We start from the raw sequence: 22,080 nt of genomic DNA on the forward strand, positions 1-22,080 counted from the left end.
GAAATGAATTGGTTTGTCGCGAGGAAGGAAGAAAGAAGAGGAAAAGTCTTGCGTTTCTGGCTGTGCGTTTTCATCAGAGAGTGAGGTTTACTAATGGTGCTGAATGGATAAATTTATCTGTTTAGTACCATTAGAGAGAGAGAAAGAGACCAAGTGTGTGTGAGAGAGAGAGAGAGACACACACACACAGATTCAGACACACATTCAGATAGACAGACAAAGACAGACAGACAGAGATAGACAGCTAGACAGGCACAGGGTCAGACAGACACAGAAACAGATAGACAGAAAGACAAACATCAAAAGAAAAATAGAGAAAATACTGAAGCTTGGCAACCAGCGTTGGTGTGTTTTTTTACAGCCCCATAACCTAGCAGTTTGGCAAAAGAAATAGATAGAATAAGTACCAAACATCAAAAACACATGTAGTTTGGTTGATTCATTCGACAGAAATTCTTCAAGGGGTACCTTATGACAGGCTTCTTTCAGTTTCCATCTACCAAATCCACTCACAAAGCTTTGGTTGGCCTGCAGGCTGTAGCAGGAGATACCCTTCCAATGTCCCATGCAGTGGGACTGAACCCCGGAACCATGTGGTTGGGAAGCGAATTTCTTAACAGAACAGCCACGCCTTATGTAGTATAGAAACTATTTGATATACGTTTTAACCTATTTGTGGCACTGACATTTAGTAATGAAATAATATATCTCTGTGACATTTCCAGGAAATATGTTTAAATGATGTTAACTTCATTGTCAAACTTTTGAATTACCATTTTCTTGATATTAGCTCTTTTATCGATATTGAAGGGAAAGAAAGAAAGGCTTTCACAGTATTTTCGCAGCTAATATACTTGTCTACAATCTACAACTCTTTGTTTCTATTTTTTTTCTTGTCTTTCTTTCGTTTTTTTTTTTTTTTTGGTAAGCCAGTTGTATTGATGTTTGACAACAGCATCCTGTTTTGTTGTTTGTATTTTTATTCCGTATTTTTTTATTTTGTATTTATTATATCTTCATGTTTCTAACTGACTAACAGTCTGGATTGTTGGATTAAGACTGCAAGAAAAAAAAAACAACAAAAGAAAACAAAACAAAAAAAAAATCTATATAATCTTTATTCGTTTCATTATATCAAATTTTATATCAGTTATTTAGGTCAGCGAGTTTCTCATTTAAGGATAGTTGTTGTAGTATACAATACAACATCCCTTCAGACCAAATATCGTTGATTTCTTTTCAGTGCCCTCATCGGACGCTTAAGTTAATTTACTTCATAATGGTAGTTTTTGCAGCATAGCGGCAGTCAGCAGCAGCAGTGGTGGTGGTGGTAGTAGTAGTAGTAATGATTTCAAATTTTGGCACAAGGTCAACAATCTTTAAGGTCAGGACTAGTCAATTGTATCGACCCCCACCCCCCAGCCCCATCCCCCGATACTTTAACTGTTACTTTATTCTATTGACGCCCAGGAGGGATGAAAGGTGAAGTTGACCTTAGTGGAATTTGAACTCAGAATGTAAACAGCTGAAAGGGATGCAGCTCAGCTTTTCGTCCGACATGCTAATAATAATTCTCCCATCTCGCTGTTTTCAAAATATGGTTCCGGGTTTGGTCCTACTGCGTAGCACATTGGAACAGTGCCCTCTACTATGGATGCAGGTGGGTGTGTGGTAAGAAGCTTGCTTCCCAACCACATGGTTCCAGGTTCAATCTTGCTGCATGGTACCTTGGGCATGTGTCTTCTACTCTGGCCTCAGGCTGACCAAAGCCTTGAGTGGATTTGGTAGACAGAAACTGAAAGAAGTATGTATGTATGTATTTATGTGTGTGTTTGTGTCTGTGTTTGTACCCCCCACCAAAGTCACTTGACAACCGATGTTGGTGTGTTTATGTCCCCATAACCGAGCAGTTTGGCAGAAGAGACTGATAGAATAAGCACCAGACTTACAAAGAATAAGCTCCCGGGGTTGATTTCTTCGACTAAAATACGTTACTCCAGCATGGCCACAATCAATTGAATGAAACAAGGAAATTAATGCACAGGGCCCTGTAGTATTTTTTATTGACAGCATGCTACAATATACATAGAACAAAATTTGGCCCCTAGAATCACGAGTCCTCTGGGCAGTTGGCCAGTGTGCCCATGCCTTAAGACGACAGCTCTGGTTGGCATTAGGAAGGGCATCCAGCCAAAGCCAGCATTACAACATGATGCAATCCTTGGACATATTGACCCCTATCAAATTGTCCAACCCATGCCAACATGGAACATGGACGTTAAATGATGATAATGATGACGGTGTTTTATATGTGTGTATATATTTTTTTAATTTTTCACTTGTTCCAACCGTTGCATTTTGGCCATGCTGGGGCAACGTCTTGAAGAATTTTTAGTGGAATGAATTAACCCCAGTACCTTAATTTTGTTAAGTCTGGTACTTATTCAGTCGGTCTCTTTTGCAGAACCGCTAAGTTACAGGAATGTTAACATACTAACCCTGCTTGTCAAGCAGTGATGGACACACACACATATACAATGAGCTTCTTTCGGTTTCCATCTACCAAATCCACTCACAAGGCCTTGGTTGGTGCGCAATGGGACTGAACCTGGAACAATGTGGTTGGGAAGCAAGCTTCTTACCACACAGCCACACCTCCACCTATATATGTGTGTGTATATGTAAATAAACTTTTATAATTATATTTTTTTCTGAAAAACCAAAATAATGCAATTCATAAAAATAAAAGAGTTTGATAGTTTTACCTGCTTATATATATATTTATGATATATATACAATATTCCAAGGAAGCACCGAAGATAGGGGAGTGAGTTAGTAGAGTTGGTAGTTTTGACATTCTTGTATCTCCCCAGAGCAAATGAGTATTTTAAAGGAAGCTGTCATATCTTGAAATGGAAACAGAATGGCAGATTCCATCCTCTGAGGATTTATAACCTACTACTACTACTACTACTACTACTACTACTACTACTACTACTACTATACCACCACCACTGTTACTTCTGGTGGTGCTGCTGTTTGTACTAGTACTACTACTAACACCAAAACCACCACCACTGCCTGTACAACTTTCAACAAACACTACTATCACTACTATATATATATATATATATATATATATATATAATCTTTTACTTGTTTCCATCATTCAGCTGCAGCCATACTGGGGCATTGCCTCGCAAAGTTTTAGCTGTAGGAATTGACCCTCCCCCTCACTACTTTTTTCTTCTTTTAAGCTTGGTAATTATTCTATTGGCCCCATGTTCTGAATCGCTAAGTTACGGGGACATAAACACACCAACACCAGCTGTCAAGCTCTGGCGGGAGACAAACACAAAGACACACACATATGCATACACACAATCATGCACACACACACATATATACACACACACACGCACACACACATATATATACACATACATACTCACACTCGTACACCTCACTGAAGGAGAGGAGATAGAGACCCTTTTGTACCCATGGAGCATAGCTTTGGACCAATACAAATTTGATTGACTGCTTGGTGCAGCCACATCAATTTACTAGTCATATTTTTTTACCATTTATTGAAGCAGCGACTTATTTCGTTGTCTTTGGAGAAAGATAAAACGCTATGTCATATTCCAAACTCTGAACTGCACACTACCAAATCAATCAGTTTGTGCAGTCACTCCCCGCATCTACTGCCGTGTCATTATCCTGTATCAAATGGCAAATACTGGACTGCATTAGTAGAGAAAATATGCAATTTAGGTTTATATGCATGCATGTGAAAACAATAATTTTACAATTATTGTCAGAGGAATTTTGTTACCAAAGATAAGTGGATAATATATTATTTATAAAACTCGTTAGTGATCAGCTTAAACGTTGTAATGCGATACAGGCTACTAAGTGAGGCTAGATCCTAAAAACGTCCAATTATATTGCAAAAACTAAAAAGCAACCACCAATATAAAATATTTAAACGTTTCCATCATAAGAATGTACTGTACACTAATCTCTCAGAAGTTAGCCATCGACCATAATTGCAGTAAGGTACAAAGATCAGTCAGTCAGAGATAATGCTATTTTAAAAATAGGTAAAAATAATTCCTTTCTTTTGAGCAGCTGAGACTTGGCAGTCAGAAATATAATCCACACCTATAATTTCATGGTCTGGATAAATATTATATATATATATATATATATATAGTCAGTGTGTTTTAACAAGTCAGTGTGTACTCACTGTGTGTGAGTACACACTGCTAATGTACTTTATATTTGTAACCTCGATTGTTAATATGACATGGTATGTCATAAGCATCTGTATATTGTGGTTTTTGTCATTTTAGTTACAAAATAAATTGATTAATTCAACGGAATACACTGTCTGCAAGTCGATGGATACCACATATTCTCCTCCATTTTCTTATTGCTATATAAATTTAGGGTAAAATAACCCCCCTTTTACCCGCACCCACTTATTACACTTGGTATAACACTAGTGTAACAATAATTGGGCACCCTCCCAGCAGTATATTTGATAGATACTATCCCTTAGTGGGTTGAATCCTCAACCCCTAACTCTCTTACATTTATATATATATATATATATATATATATATATTAAGTGTAAATAAGATATCATTAATAATAATAATAATAATAATAATAATAAAGCAGCCAGCAAGCTTGACCCTAATAAGTAAAATATACATAAAAATTAGGGTACCAAATGCACCATCATTGCTAGAAAGAGGAGTCAGTATTCCAAAACTTAATTTTTTATGTATATTTTACCTATTTTGGTTTACCCTTTTGATACTAACCTATAGAATAAATACCAGACATAAAAAAGTATCGTAGTTGATCTGTTCTGTATGGCCACAGTTCAGTGATCAAAACAAGTAAAAGGTGGAATCTGAATCTTAAGCAATAAGGTGAAAAGTTTGGGTATGTTTCTATCTTATTTGGCCTCGTCAGCAAAGAATATTCTGACAAGCAGAGCAATTGTTAGAGAATAAGTAATCCTGAGATGCATGCAAGCAAATAAACATGCAAGTATGTTAGCGAGTAAGCAAGTGTTTCGCAGATTTTAAATTTAGAAAAAAACTTCCAAGAATGTGTAAAGTACATTTAAAGGTTGCACTCAACAAAAATGAATAAATTTGGAAATGAGAAATAATTGAATTGTTCGCAGATGAATGATTTTTTTTTAATGAAGTAACACGATGAAAGATGTAATTATAGGGAAAGAAATGTTTTTGAGTAATAAAATTCTGCGAAATCTTGGCATTGCTGTGCTGGAAATGAATTGATATGATAACTGAAAAGATTTATTATATTCAATAAGATTAATCCAGAGATGAAATTTAATTTTGTTTCTACCATTTTCTGTCTTGTAATTTAAAAAGGATAAAAACAGGAAAAAGAAAAAAGGGAAAAATTAATCAAATATGTACGTAAATAACTGATCTACAAGACGTCTTAGAATATTGGTTTTTCCTTGTTGCGTTTTTATCTTTTTAATTATTTCTTTATTTTTATGTGCTTGTTTAAGTCAATGGACTGTGGCCATGCTGTGGCACAGCTTTTGAAGATTTTAGTTGAACAGATTGAGTGACTCTAGTACTTATTCTTTTTAAGCCTGCTACATATTCTATCAGTGTCTTTTGCCGAACCACTAGGTTATGGGAATGTAAACAAACCAACACTGTTGTCAAGCGGTGATGGGAAACACACAGACACACACACACACACACACACATAAATCTATCTGACAGTCTGTCTATCTCCCTACCTACCTACTTAACTATCTACCTATCTATCTATCTATCCATCTGCCTGCCTGTCTGTCTCTCTATTTATCTATCTATTTATCTATCTATTTATATCTATCTGTATATCCATCTATCTATCTGTCTGTCTGTCTGGCTGGCTATCTGTCTGTCTGTCTATCTATCTATCTATCTATCTATCTATCTTTCTGTCTATATACATATATGTATCTGTCTATCCATCCATTTATCCATCTATCTACACACACACACACACACACACACACACACACACACACACACACACACACACACACACACACACACACACACTCATGACAGGCTTCTTTCAGTTTCTGTCTACCAGATCCACTTACAAAGCTTTGAAGTCTGGTGGGAATAGTAATGTCTATGGTGTTTTACAGACCCTCCAAGACCAGGAGGATGGAGAAGGTGAAAGATATCCTCAAACCAGAGTCCTGACCTGAATGTTTGCAAAACCGAAATAGTAACCAAATTATTCCCACATTAATCAAAGAGTCAGCGTCATTTCGCTACCTTCCAGAAATGGCCAATGAATTTCTTTAGACTCAAACACTTAAAAAAAAATGTTGTTTTGAAAAAATGGCAATATTGAAAATGTTAGTATTTCTAGGCACAAATATGGCTGTGTGGTAAGACGTTTATTTCCTAACCACATGATTCCAGGTTCAGTTCCATGGCATGGCACCTTGAGCAAGTGTCTTTTACTATAGCCTTGGGCCAACTGAAGCCGTGTTAGTGAATTTGGTAGATGGAAACTAAAAGAAGCCTGTCATATATATGTCTTTGTCCTCCACCACTGCTTGACAACTGGTGTTGGTGTGTTTATTTTTTTAAAGTCTGGTATTTATTCTGTCGTTCTCTTTTGCCAGGGATGTAAACACACTAACACTCATTGTATGGATCAACACATACACAAAGACACTCGCACACACACACACGACGGGCTTCTTTCAGTTTCCGTTTCCGTCTACTAAATCTACTCTCAAGACTTTGGTTGGCCGGAGGCTATTGTAGAAGATGCACGCCCAAGGTGCCATGCAGTAGGAATTGAACACGAGAACCATGTGTTTGGAAAGCAAGCTTTTTACCACACAGCCATGCCCGCGCCTGTTGTTGTGTTTTATTGAAAGAAGATAACTTGCAGAAAGTACCGATTCTATTGTGTTGTAAATTTTTAACATCAGGACCAGAATAACTATGGAATTTAATTTCACAGTTAAAGGGTAAAAAAAGATATTGAAAACATAAATATATTGGTTATATAATGTCTAGATAAAGAAAAGATGGCACCGGCACGAGTGGAACTCTTTTGATTATAGATTTAAGCGCACAATCAAAGGTGACTCGGGGCTAAATAACAACATCTGTTTTTGGAGTTACATTTAGACTGATTTATAAATATATATATATTATTTAACAAATCATAAACATAATTGAATTTTATCTAAATTCTCATTCTATCATCAATATAGTTTATGTTTAATTAAAAGGTTAATAATACTGTTTTCAAACATCTGTTTTACAAAAGATGAACAAAGAAACAAAAAAAAACAAAAAAACAAAAAAAAGAGCAAAAAATGAAAGAATGTCCACTGGATGTTTGAATAATATTTTTGGAAAAAAAAAAGTGCAATTGAATAGATTATAGATCTTTGGAAAAATGTATAACATCAATAACTATTTTTCTTTTTTTGAATATACCAATATTCCACGCCTACTCAATACAATATTGTACACCTAGTGAGTTTCTCACCACTATTATAACTTGTTTGCTGAAGTGTATACTTCACTGATGAGGTCTAATAAGATGGAAACATGCTCAGAGTTGACTCCCATATTAACTTAGATTATTTAAATGATAATAATCATTGATTTATGCCTTCATTAAATACACCATCTTTGTGTGGATTTATTTTTAAAGTAATAACAAATTTATTAAAATAACATTCATTATTAACTCTTTCGTTACCACATTTCTGTTGAAATACACTGTTTACTTCAGTTAATTTCGAAAATAATGAAGAAATTAATAAAACAACTTATTCATTATTAAGTTGGAATTTGAAATATAAACAACATAAAATTTTGATGGACAGTTTTAATTTAGAATGCTTTAGAACAAGGAGCTCATAACTTAGAGACAAGGCTGGTTTCAGGCTTGTTGCTATCAAAAAGGTCGTGTTGTATTTCCTTCTCTGCATAGATATTTCTAATTAGATATTTAATGATTACAATGGGGGATATATTAATAGCAACTTAACTATTATTTTTCATGCAGATGGCTTATCTGTGTAACTGATTTAAATATCCTGTTTCAAAGGAAGATTTATTTATCTTTTGAAAATCATTAAATTTTCTCTTTGATTAGCAATATAATAATAACAAGAGCACTCAGAGAGCGCAAACCTCCACCACGGCAACACCAGCAGCCTGTCAATGATTAGCCGGAGATGATTTTTAAAATGAGAATATCTGAAATAAACTTGACTGCTCTCACAAACGAGAATACTAAATGTGAACCCGACTGCTCTCAAAAATTAAGTAAAAAAAACAGGAAAAATAATCCAGAATCCTTGTCCAGTACCAGATCAATCCCAAAATGTAATCAGTTTGTGCCAGACATGAGGCCAAACATCCCTGAAAGTTTCATCCGAATCCATCCTGCAGTTCTTTGTTTTGATGTATGTGTATATCAGTGTGTGGGGAGGAAATGGGTGCATTTGAACAGAAATATCATGCGGTATTTAAGTTCGATTGAATTATCTCCCTCTACACACAATCTCAGTGCAGACACTGCTTTCCCTTAGCCTACAAGAACAATGAAATGTTCCACAGAACAGACATGTATTTCTGCATTTGTATAAATAATTTTTGGTAGAATTATTGTGGAATAATTTTTTTTTCTAAACTGAAATTAATAGCAAAGATTCAAACAACTTAACAGAGGTCGATATAATCGACTAAAACCCATTGTAGGCAGTGCCCCAGTGTGGTCGCAGTCCAATGACTGATAGCAGTAAAAGAATGAAAGGATAGAATTAAATATAATTAGATAAATCTTTTAGAATATCCCTGTTTGTTTAGTCTTTTATGAATTAATGGCTAAAATTCTGTTTTGAAAATTTAATAAATATTTCTGTTTTGTTGCTCACAGTACTCATATCAATGGAATTAAAACTATTATGGACATATTTAATATTAATAATGTTTGAACTTATTGTGATGCATTTAGTAAAAGTTGATGCTACTGTTACATTCCGTTCTAAACAAAGTAAACAGAATCCTTGGTGTTTGCTTTGTGCAGTAAGAAATATTGCAAATTTCCCAATTGTTTTTTCTAAAGAAGGTGCTGGCATGGTTATGTGGTAAGAAGTTTGATTCCCAATTGTATGGCTTCTGTTTCAATCCCACTGCATGGCATATTGGGCAAGTGTCTTGTATTGTTGCCCTGGGCCAGCCAAAGCCTTATGAGTAGATTTGGTAGATGGAAACTAAAAGAAGCCTGTTGTATATGTCTTCTATCTTTTAATTGTTTCAGTCGTTAGACTGGCCATGCTGGGGCATTGTCTTGAAGAACTTTCTAGTCGAATGAATCACCCCCAGTACTTATTTAAGCTCGGTACTTATTCTATTCTGTTGCCAAACCCCTAAGTTACGGGGGTGTAAACACATTAGTAACAGTTGCTAAACACAAACACAAAGACATAATATGGAAAAGTGTATATGTATGGTGTTAGTTTGTTTGCATCCCATGGACTTAGCACTTTGGTGAAAGAGACTTGTAGAATACTAGTGTTAATTTGTTTGCATCCCATGGACTTAGCAATTTGGTGAAAGAGACTCATAGAACAAGTACTGGATTTAAAAAAAAAAATAAAGTACCAAGGTTGCTTTGTTTGACTAATCTCTTCAAGGCGATGCCCTCAACAGGGCTGCAGTCCGATAACTGAAAGAAAAGATGAAAGATAAAATGTCTGTGGCTAATTTCCAAACGATACCTCGTTCTATCCCTAAGAGGATCTCAATGTCAAAATTAAAAAAGGGAAAAGATATTCATGTCACAGAACTGAATAAATAACATTTTAAGTTTTTGAGATGAAGAAGAAGAAAATGGCATGAAAACAAAAAAAAGTAAACTATGTACAGCTCTGTGAATCTTTTTTTTTAAATTTTTACTGTTACATATTTAATGAAACAATTGGATAATTATTGCAATTCAGCATTTTAGAAATTAGTGTCAGATAAATGTGAAAAATTAGGAAAAATTAATTGGTAATTACCAGTAAAGGACATTTCAGCTGGTTTCAACTTCATGTTCTCGTATTTCAGTAACGTTCTTTAGTTTCAATATTCCAGTCTGACACGACTTAGACAGATGAGTAAATCTGACCGATTCTTTTGTTTGTTGGTTTTTGGTTGGTTTGCTTGAACTTGTTTTTTTTTTTTTGTATTTTCAAGTTGTTTCATTTTTTTGTAAAGTTGACTTCAAATAATTATACATACATACATACATACATATGTATATAAACCATTATCATCATCATCGTTTAAAGTCCGTTTTCCATGCTGGCATGGGTTGGACGGTTTGACTGAGGTCTGGAAAGCCAGCGTCTGCACCAGGCTCCAATCTGATCTGGCAATGTTTCTACAGCTGGATGCCTTTCCTAATGCCAACCACTCCAAGAGTGTAGTGGATGCTTTTTACATGCCACCAGCATGGGAGCCAGTCGGGCCAATCAGGTAGTGATTGGATTTGCAAAGGGAAACTGAAAGAAGCCCACAGTACTCATGCAGACTCGTACACATACACACATGTGTGTACAAGTATGCATGTGCATGGGTCTCCTTCTTTTGGCATTATGTGCTAATGTTTTTATTTTATTTTTTTTTTTTTTTGCAATCTTCCATGAAAACATGTCTGGCTGTTGTGCTGTTCATGCACAAAGGACTAAGGGAAATAGCATTGTCTTATTTGGAAACAGGCCAGGGTTGGCAACAGGATGAGCTTCCGTCCATAGAAAACCCGCCTCCATGAATTTTGTTTGATTCATGTAAGCATAGGAAAGCAGACATGAAAATGATGATGATGATCTGGCTTGCTTCTCACAAATAGTCTAAAATTTGGCACCGCACTGAAGAGATCCAGCTTTGATCAAAATACACATCAGCGATTGGAACTTTTATCGTTTCTATTATCTTCATAACTGCAAAATAAATTGATTAAATACAATTTCTACAGTGGAGCTTTTAATTATTATCGCCATGAAATAACTGAGTATGAAATATTTTCCTCTTCTCTTCACAAAAGTAAAACGGTTGGATCAATGGAAATTAATTCCTATTGAAAGAATTAATAGATTATTCTCTGGAGAAGTTTGCTACCCAACCACAGGGTTCCAGGTTCAGCCCCTTTGTCTAGCACATTGGGCAAGTGACTTCTACTATAACCCTTGGCCAACCAAAGACTCGTGAGTGGATTTGGTAGACAGAAGTAAAACAGAATACTGAATGTATATATATATGTATATATATCTATATATTATTTATTTATTTAAAGGACACAATACATGTCTTTAAGTGCTACTAATAGTTTCATATGTTGAGAAATATCTCAAACATATTCATCAGGCACAGACCATTAGTTGACAGTTGTTTCATAACCTGTGTTCATTATATAGGTGTTATATCATCTTTTACACATGTATATAAATGGATATACATATGAATATATATGTGTACTCCCATAGATATAATTATGTTGTAACGTAACAAACAGAATACACTTCAGAACATTTCATGACAGGTTTTTTTCTATATGTATGTATGTATGTATGTATGTACATATCTATCTATCTATCTATCTATCTATCTATACATACATATATTTATATAAATAAGGATAAGATCGATATTTAAAATATTGATCTTATCAAGTGGCCAGCATGGGAATAAAAACCATCAAAGGTAATAATTATTTAAAATTATAATACAGGGTATCTAAGAGATACCGCCACGCTGAAAAATAGCAGTCAAATTCTGACTCTAAAACCACAATATACATACATATATACATACATATAAATACACACATCATACATACATATATGCATGCACAGGATTTACCCCTCAAATTTGTTGTTATCAACTTCAGTTTCATCAATGTCAACCTCTAATTTGTCATCGTTCAGCCTTAATTTCATTATCTTCACCCTTGATTATATTGTTGTTCATCTTGATTTCATTATCACCATCAGCTTAAATGCTTGCCACTGCAGGATGGAGCAAATTTGTTTTCTGAAAACACATTGACGTGAGTGATTACTTGTTGCAGAGTTGTAAAAGAATGCAAATAATAAATTCTTCCAAAGGATTACAAGTTTTGTGCAATAAAAAAATCGTACCATAAATATACAAACATTCAGTTCATTAGATATAAAGCTGCCTACTATATTATTTGCATATACAACATGACGAATACAAAAACACATTACGTTAGTGTAGCCTTTTATTCATTTTTTCCAATTTTTAACCCTCTTAATGAATTCCTAAAATATCTAGCTGAGTCATCTTTGGTAATCAAAGCCATCCTTGTGTCAATATATGTACGTAAATATTCCATGTCCCACAATGACCAACCTGATGCTTTGGTGGAAGGTACCTGGCAGTAGAACTGAACCTGAACCCATGTGATTGAGAACTTTACTCCTCAACCACAGAGCCACGTGGAAAGGTGATATAAAGCTGTGTCAAGAACTACTGACTCGATGCTCTCTCACCTACGTATGTGTACGATGAAAACTGTAATGAATATTCACATCAAAAATATCAGGGAAAATTCCTCGTTGTCCAAAGTGTGTATTGAATATTAAAATATTTTAAAGACTGCAAACAAGAGCGTTTTCTGCAATAATACTTTCAAAGAAATTATTTTCTTTGTCATCATTCTGAAAATTGCTGATAGAAGCTTTTTTTTCTTTATATATATTTGCCAGATATATCCGATAATAATAGTGATGGGAGCTTTTGAAAACAGAACAGCTCGCATTCTTAGTGGTTAAATGAATTTTCGAAAACTGTTATTTCTTCCTGTCAGGATAAATAGAGATCGGTCAATATTCTTTATTCTCTAAAATGAAAGTTTTCAGTTAATAGATATAATTGTAGCCTCAGCATCATCATTGTCATAATCAATATCTTAAGATTTCATTTCCCATTCTGTCACAAATTGCACAGATCTGCCAAATAATGTATAACCACATTTTAATATATATATACATATCATTACCAGCATCATCATCATCATTTTCATTTGGTGTCCGTTTTCCATGCTGGCATGGGTTAGACAGTTTGACTGGAATTGGTAAGCCAGAGGGCTGTACCAGGCTCTGATTTTAGCTTGGTTTCTACAGCTGGATGCTCATCTTAATGCCAACCACTCCAAGAGTGTAGTAGTGGGTGCCTTTTACATGTCACAGGCACAACCTATATATATATATATATATATGGTAAATGAAAGATATGAGAATTTTTATTAATCACTACAATTGTTATATATATATATATATATATATATATATAAAATTACAACTTTTAATCCTTAATTCAACGTTTTTTTTAACATTAAATTTAATAAGCACCCACACCTTGTTTTGTTTTTACTTGTTCCAGTCATTAGACTGTGGCCATAGTGGGGCACTTCCTTGAAGGGTTTAGTTGAACAAATCCAAAGCTATGAAAGAGAAAGTTGACCTCAGCAAGATTTGAACTCAGAATGTAAACATTCGAAAGAAATGCTGCTAAGCAGTTTATTCTGGGTATATAGAACTACAGTATTTAATATAAACGCTCATTTTTTCAGAGGCAGGGTACAATTTGATGGATATTTTACTGCTATTTCTAGCAGGTTCAGTGACCAAGTACAGGTTCCCCTCATTGTTTCACACAACCTTAGGTTTGGATGGAAGTGTGGTCTGGACATTTTTTATAGAATGGTTTTTGTGGAGAGGAACATTAACAAAAAATTAAAAAACAAAAAAATCGGTAAAAGAGAAGGAAAAAAAGTATCTAGGACACGAAATCAAGGAATTAAGATTTTCTTCAAGATATCCATAATGCTTGTGTTCCACATTGGTTTTTATTGGTTTCTTGTAGCAGAGTTCAAAAGGTGGTGGCGTATATTTACTTCAAAGGAAACTTGAACCAATCTATATTGAAATAAAGTACAAAGCTGACAGGGAGTTAACATTAAAAGACGTTATTTAACCCTAGGTTAGTCATGGGGTGGGGGAGGCTGATGATCAAAGGGATTCCAGCTATGGCCATCCCATCTTTTTTCTTTTTTTGTTGTTGTCGTTATACACACAGGTGTAGCTGTGTGGTTAAGATGTTTGCTTCCCAACCACATGGTTTCAGGTTCAGTGCCACTATGTGGAACCTTGGGAAGGTATCTTCTACTTTAGGCCTGTGAATGGATTTGATAGAAAAAATTGAAAGCCTGACTGTTGTTATTGTTAGACCTAACTCATGGTAAAGTAAATACCACCATGGCTGATATCCAAACTACAGTGGAAAAGGCTAGCCACTGGATTTGGTTAAAAAGAGAAGGTGAGTGATGGCTAGAAGAATATTGAACTTTATTTGATAACCAGTTGGTCTAGCAAGCAGGGCCTCATATCAGTGGTGGGGGGATGCGCATTGATGCTATCGAGAGGAAGGCCCTTAAATGGTGCACATTCTCTCCTGATGACCCCATGCACTTGCTGGCTTCCGGTATGCAGAGTTCTCGACTGGTAGCGCTTGCATGTACAAGTTGTTTGCAAAACATTTAGAAATAGACATGAGGCAGTTTGATATTGCTACCCTCATCTGCACTACCTGCTGTGAAGTTGGTTCATCTGGGATACTTGACAGTAAGAGGTCCAGTTTCATTGTGTAAACACCTATATCCACCCCATGTAGCCCCCTCAGGTTCTTCGGGAGGGTATTGAAGACATATAATATATATATATATATATATATATATATATATATATATATAGATGTTTGAAAGAATGAGTAGAGATGGCTTTATTGAGGGGCTTTATTGTGTGTGTGTGTGCATATATATACCACATGTAGGTATTCAATATGTTAGAAATAGTAGAGAAATTTCCATCATCTCACACTTAAAAAAAAGAAGGATGATTCAGATATTAGATAGTATATTCCTCGATAGACTATCCCCACAAAAAGAAACACTACCTCACTTCAGAAAAAAAAACGATAAGTACTGCTTGTTTATGAATGTGATACCTTTAATTATAAATTTAAGTCAACCATGGATTACCTGAAACTATGACAAACAGAAAGACATACAACATGCACACACACTCACAGGATGGGCTTCTTTCAGTTTCCATCAAACAAATCTTCTCATAAGGCTTTGGTTGGTCTGGGAATATAGTGGAAGGCAGTAGCCCAAGGTGCTATACAGTTGAATTGAACCAAGAAGCTTGTGGTCGGAATGTAAACTTCTTATCACATAACCAAGTTTGTATCTGCAAAAAAATAAAATTAAAAATTAATATTCTTGGAGAAAGGCAATTAGGAACCATCTTTGTATCAGAGATTTAGTTCCTTCTGGGTAACAAGATGTCTTAAAAGATACCACTTTTGAGCATAGTCATCTGTGTCTTCCTAGGTCTTCAGATCTTCTTTGAAAATGCTGTGCAGTGTCTTCTTGCATCTTCCTCCATATCGTCATCCCTTTGGTGGTACCCATTGTAAAGAAGATGTCTCGGTTATTTGTCCTTCTCTGTTTGGAAAACACGACCTGCAAATTTTACTCTTCTTTCTGCGACGGAAAATTCCGAAGCAAGCGTATAGTGTTTAATCAAAATAGTCACTAGAAGGCGTTCAGTGATGTGATGATGCAAGGAAGAATAAGACAAAAAGAATAAATGCAATTAGGTAAATCAATAAATATAAGAATTATGTATGCGCACGTCTGTCATTTTATGCCGTCTATAAATAGGAAAAATGTTAAATGTAAAAAGAGGAATGCTTATTAAGCAGTTATTAATATGGGTAAGAGCTCCTATTACTGGATCTAGTTCAACCTATTTGCTGAAGGTAAAATAATGTTCATATTACAACTTCGAGAATGGTTTAGTTATTTCTGTTAATTGAGATGTGGCTGCTTTGTTGAGCAATGTATTTTTGTAAATGTAGTTTCTAGGTTTGACCTGTCAATGTGGCATTAGTAAACATAAGGAAGGGAAAGTGTGTTTTACTAAAGCCTTAGGTTGACCAATGCCTTTTTATGAATAAATTTGGGAGAGAGAAATTTCATTGGGAAAATACTCAGTAGTACATCTAGAGCCTGTTCTTTGATTCTTCCATGTGTTTCAGTCATTTTGACTGTGTCCATGCTGCAGCACTGCCTTTTTGTCGAAGAAATCGACCCTGGAACATATATACAAAAACTTAATAAAATTAATTATAAACTAAACTGGTCAATAATAGATTCTGCCACACCATACACACATAAATCAAATAATTGCCGTTTATGCACATTAGAATCGCTGAATATATTACTATATAAACTAGATAACTTAATAAATAATAGATTAGATGCGATAACATCATGTAAACACAGGTATTATAAAACCTTCAAATATTATAATAAATCCAAAAATAAGGTAAAATAAAAAACACATGGAACAGACATAAACTTCCTGTTGAAAAAGAGTTCATAACTCCAACTAAAATGATTTGTCTTCCCTTACTCACACTTCCTGTTCTGACACCACACTTCCTGCTTAACACAAACTTTTAGCCCATTTTCTCTTTTTTTAAACCTAACACAACTCTCCATTCTCATGCATCCTTATTTTTCCAACCATTATCTACATGAATTACCATTGAACTTCAAAAGCTCAAAGACAATATAATGTATTGGTATATTTATTTTTTTATATATTATTTTCTTCATTTTGTACTTCTTTGTAAAAAACATTTTCATTCTTCCTCTTCTTGAAAATTTGCTATGCAATGAAAGCCGGTTAGAAATCTTTATTAAAATATGCTTCCAGTTTAGCATTCTGCCTTATTATTATTTTTCATTTTCCTATTATTTCTCCACGTGCAGTTAACACAACCCCACTATTTACTGACATATATATATATATATATATATATATACACACACACACACACACACATACATAGACTTAGATATATACATATTCACTCACTCACACACCCACATATACATGTGTACAGTGCCACTTTCTTTTCTTTGTTCATTCACTTATATATATGTGAATGTGTGCGTGTTGGAGATGTCCACTGAAATAAAAATCAACAACACTTGATTGCAAATCCTATTAACTTACTTAGAAAAACTACCACATTCTTACAGACGTTGAATAAAGTAGTGAAGTGGGATACTGGTTCTATCTAACTGCAACATGACCATTTCAAAATCTGAAAAGCACTTTGTATTGAACTGAGTTGTCAAATTTATTAATAACTTTATCGATATGAAATATCAACTTGGTGGTTTTGTCATACTTCATTCTTTAGCGTTCTGTGACATGTTTTATTGCTGCAGTTTATTTTTTTATTATTATTTTTTTGTGTGGTAACATTCGTCTTGTAATTTTAGGATGATATCTTGGATTTTTGTAGTTCTTTGAATTTAATGAATTGATCAAAAGTGTGTGACTATATATGTACATGTGTGTGTGTACACACACAAGGGCATTCTCACATATCTCATATATATGTATGCATGTGTGTGTATATATACATACATATACTTTATATATGTATAGTCTACTTTGTAAAGTGGTTGGTGTTAGAAAGGGCATCCAGCCATAAAATCTCTGCCAAAATAGACAGTGAAGATTGGTGCAGCCTTCTCGCTTGCCATCTTCTGCTAAACTGTCCAACCCATGCCAGTATGGAAAAAATGAATGTTAAATGATGTTGATGATATACTTACATATGTGTATACTTATATATATGTACATATATACACAAATCTGTATATATATATATGTATGTATACACACTTGTGTATACTTATATGTATACACACATATATATACCCAAGTGTGTATACTTATATATATATATATATATAACGCCTGCGTCATCCCTGTTGTAAGTAGTTTTCAACTTTATATTTTCTGACGCGACTCTATCTCTTTCTCTATCACCTTTTCCCCCTCTCGTTCTTCCTTCTGTCACTACTATATTCCTCTCTGTCTCTCGTTGCTCATCTATTCTTCTACTTCCTCCCTTTGTTTCTCCCTCTACCACTCTCTCTCCCTTACCCCAGCTTGGTCACGTGCTTCCGGTCACTAATTCTTTTCTTCCTTGGCTATCGCCGAGCAAACACGCGAACTTACTTCGTCCCCACTCTCAGTTCATGCCTCACAGCGTTCATATACACATATTTTTTCACGTCTGGCCGCACAGCCTTTTCCGTTTGTTTTCCTGTCTTGTTTTCTTTTCCGTTTGTTTTCCTGTCTTGTTTTTCGTACGCCACTACATTCCTCCATGGCACAGGTTTAATTTGTGTATACAAATTTAATTTGCGGTCCATGGGAAGAGCCATTTTAACGATGCGTCCTGCTCAACTCTTCGAAACGCCGATGTCAAAACGGGGGTAGCTGATGAAGGAAAATGTTCTCTGTGTGGCTTGTGTGTTTTCTGTACTCTGATTATTATTATTATTTTCTTGTCTACGTTTTGTTTGCAATGTCCTGTACCCAGATATGCACCTATATATACAGGTAGACGTAGGTATGCACATACCTGTACGTATATATGCATATACTCATTTATTATTGTTTTATATATATACATACACACATACATAGATACATATATTTGATGTACATGCATTTATCTGTCTCCCCCTCTCCTTCTTTGTCTTTCTGTCTGTCTCTCTCTCTCTCCCTCTCTAGTGTGTACGTGTGTGTCTGCAGTGGTCGATTTGAAGGTTTCATTTATTTACGAGTTGATTTCTTGATTTCACCGGGGTGCAAATACCTATAGTGGTGATACTAAAAAAAAATTAATGAAATTTTAAAAAAACTGAACTTACAAATTTCCCGATATGCAAGCAGTCATATTTTTTATATCCTACAATGAACTGTGGTAGGTTTGATTCGCCTGCCATCATTGAAAGATGTTGAAAACACTTCTCAAATTCTATGCAATATTTTCTATAAGTATTTCCCTTTGTTCACCCTCTTTTTCATAATCATGTTTATTGTTTGAATAATAATTTATTTAGTCATAAGCAAATTTTACTCATGCATTTGGCATAGACATCGATCAAGTCTACTTTTAGCTGTCATCTATTTAGACTGCTAATCTTCTTTCAGTCAAACACTTACGAAGCTTAATTCAGTTCAATTAAAAAGCATGGATGAACAATGCATTGTAAGATACACTATAATTTGTGAAAAAATTTATCTGTACACAGATGCCTTTTTTTTTTTTCATTTCTATATGATTCCCATTGATAAAAAAATTAACTTTTCCAAATTTTTTTCTTTTTTTACTTTTTATAGGAAGGCCAGGGCAAATGGTTTTCCTTGGATGGTGAATTGATCATGAAGAATGGGGAAATTATTGGAACTCGAGGCTCCACTGGTCACAGCATTCTTATTGATGCCCGATTTGAACTTCCCTATGGTAAGTTTATGACAGCCATTTCAAAAATTTCGTCCAAGAAAGAAAATGTTTTTGTCTTTTCTCCATAAACATCGAAAGCAAAATTTTTTCAGGAGCCCTCAAAATACTATTGTGGATCTCCAATTTACTATTTTGCTGCTTGGACCCCCAAAAATCTTATACAAACGCTCAGGGGCCATGTGGACCCTGGTTGAGAACCATTGGTTTAGAGTCTCTCTTCTTAGCTTGTTGATCTCAATGTTTAACCTGAGGTCAGCCATAGACAAGTGTTAATTATTGGCTGTAGATGAATTATAAGCTAACACAAGTATGTCAGAAAGCTCTTTAGATTCACTGGATCCTTACTAGAGGCATCATCTTCATGTAGCGTAGTGATTAAGTGTAAATCATCTTGTCAAAATCCGTCTCTTTGGTAAATGCTGAGCTCAGCGCTATACGTGAGTGTAACACTTGTCAATTGTCAAGTTTTCTGCTTCGTACACCACTCTGAAGCAATAGATAAAGATTTCACTCCTCATTCCTGGTTTGAAAGTGGCAACACCTTAACCCTTTAAAGCCTATTGTTAATAATTCCTAATATGCTTCATATGCTTCTCTCTTCTGAGAAGGCAACAGAGAAAATTGGAAGCTTGGAGGAAGTTCTAAGAATTATTTACATTTGAACGGCGATATTTGCATGCATGTAATTATAATATCTGGTAGTTGTTGCAGAATTACTGGCACTTGAATAATTCATTCACACGTGTGCATATACACACACACATGTATGTATAGGTGTGTATAAATCTACATACAAATACATATATATATATATATATATATATATATATATACATGTGTATATATATGTACACACACACATATATACATGTAGGTGTATATGTACATATATATATACATGCATATATATATACATTTATATTTATGTGTATATATAAATATATATACATGTATACATACACACATATATGTATATATATATACTTGTGTGTATGTATATATATATATATATATATATGCATATTTGTGTGTGCTTGTGGAAAGAAAATTTTAAGTTTTTACATCAAACATACTTCATACTCTTAAACAAGCAGCAAAAATTCAATAAATTATTTTCCCCTCCTGCCTTTTTACATATTGTTGTAAGAGTTAAGGCTATAATTTTCTTTTTTATATAGTGTGGCCATCGTAAATGACCTACGTTTCCTTTTTTGGATCTAGAATTTTAGGAAAAATTTATGGAAATTCGCTTCGATGATGATTATGGTTTCTTGGCGTTAATTTTTAATTCCGAGATTATTGATATTGTTGTAGAGACTGAAAGTATCGAGGTGACTCACTTTTAATTGAAATCCTTTAATTAATACTGAGTAGATTAACCTTGGCATCAAAATTGCTTAAATTTGCCTTCTCTTGTCCAACAACAACAAAGACAAGAACAACAGCAGCAGCAGCAACAGCCATGTTGCTGCATCGTTTTTAATTTATTTGTCTCTTTCAATTATGAATTATTTTTATTATATAAATCAGAGTAGATTTGGCTGGGGTTGGGTTCAAGGTCAGGGAAGTTAACTTGACATCGTGTCCTTTAAAACTTAGAAAGGTATGGCATTCATCTCTATTTCTGCAGAATGCTACCTAACCTAAAGAAATTCGTCTCAGCAACGACAGAAAATTGAAGACTCTTTTGAAATGTAATTTTTAATAGTCTTTGGATGAGTAAGTTTGGTTATTAAATACTTTATGAACAATATCTTAGATTGGAAGACATCGTTCTTATGGTCTAGTTAAAGAAATTCTATTGGTTCCATTAGGAAGTTCTGATAGCAATAAATAATGGCTTATTATAGAATAAATGGAAAAAAAATTTTTTTTCTCAAAATAGCTTGTTCATTAATTTCTTTTATTTATCTTTATCGGACCTAATTAATGTTCTTTTCATCCAACACTAGCAATATTTACTAAAATCCCTTCTTATTGATGTTTTTATTATTTAATATTATTGATCTGATCTCGGTGGTAGTTTGACCGTTTGATTAAATAATATTTGTGTGTTTTTTTTTTCCTTTTCATTCTTATCATTCACAAATATTTTAATAAAAACTAAACATAGTGTTATCTTTCTTTTATTTTTTTCCCCTTAACAAGAAGAACTGTTTTTTCTTGTTAGATATTAAATCAATATATCTGTTTATTTCTTTATAATTTTGTTTTTAAATCTACAGCAGATAACTTATACTTTGTAGTTATTTTACGGAATCTACAGAAACCAATTCTTGGAAAATAGTTTTATCAAAGATTGAAGATCATTGTTCTTTTTTTCTTTTGTTAGATTATTCTTCTCTTTTTTTACATAATTAGAGATTAAAATATATTATTATTAAAATGTAATTATTATATATTTAAATTTGAGTTTTCTGTGCTGTTCTTATATAGAAACGACAGTATTAATTCGTTTGTTTTATTGAATAATTTTCAAAAATGACGAAGAAGCAGAAAGTCAAAATTCGTTCCGATCCTAATGGGATTTCACTCAGAATTCAAGAAAATATTTGAAGTATGT

General features: G+C 34.2%; 1 protein-coding gene across 2 annotated transcripts in view; it reads left to right on the forward strand.

The window, feature by feature from the left end:
- The window catches only part of LOC106880194 (protein unc-13 homolog A-like), a 143,151-nt gene extending 123,508 nt beyond the window's left edge, over positions 1-19,643 (forward strand). The window contains exon 5 of one of the 2 annotated variants that reach the window (XM_089339547.1): positions 19,394-19,643. In XM_089339547.1, the coding sequence (XP_089195673.1) occupies positions 19,394-19,585 (192 nt within the window). In that variant the 3' untranslated portion in view covers positions 19,586-19,643. The remainder of the gene's footprint in view (positions 1-19,393) is intronic. The other variant, XM_089339546.1, reaches the window with a different exon arrangement.
- Positions 19,644-22,080: the final 2,437 nt, after the last annotated feature.

The sequence above is a fragment of the Octopus bimaculoides genome, chromosome 22 (assembly GCF_046866305.1).
Source record: "Octopus bimaculoides isolate indiv1 chromosome 22, ASM4686630v1, whole genome shotgun sequence".
NCBI lineage: Eukaryota > Metazoa > Mollusca > Cephalopoda > Octopoda > Octopodidae > Octopus > Octopus bimaculoides.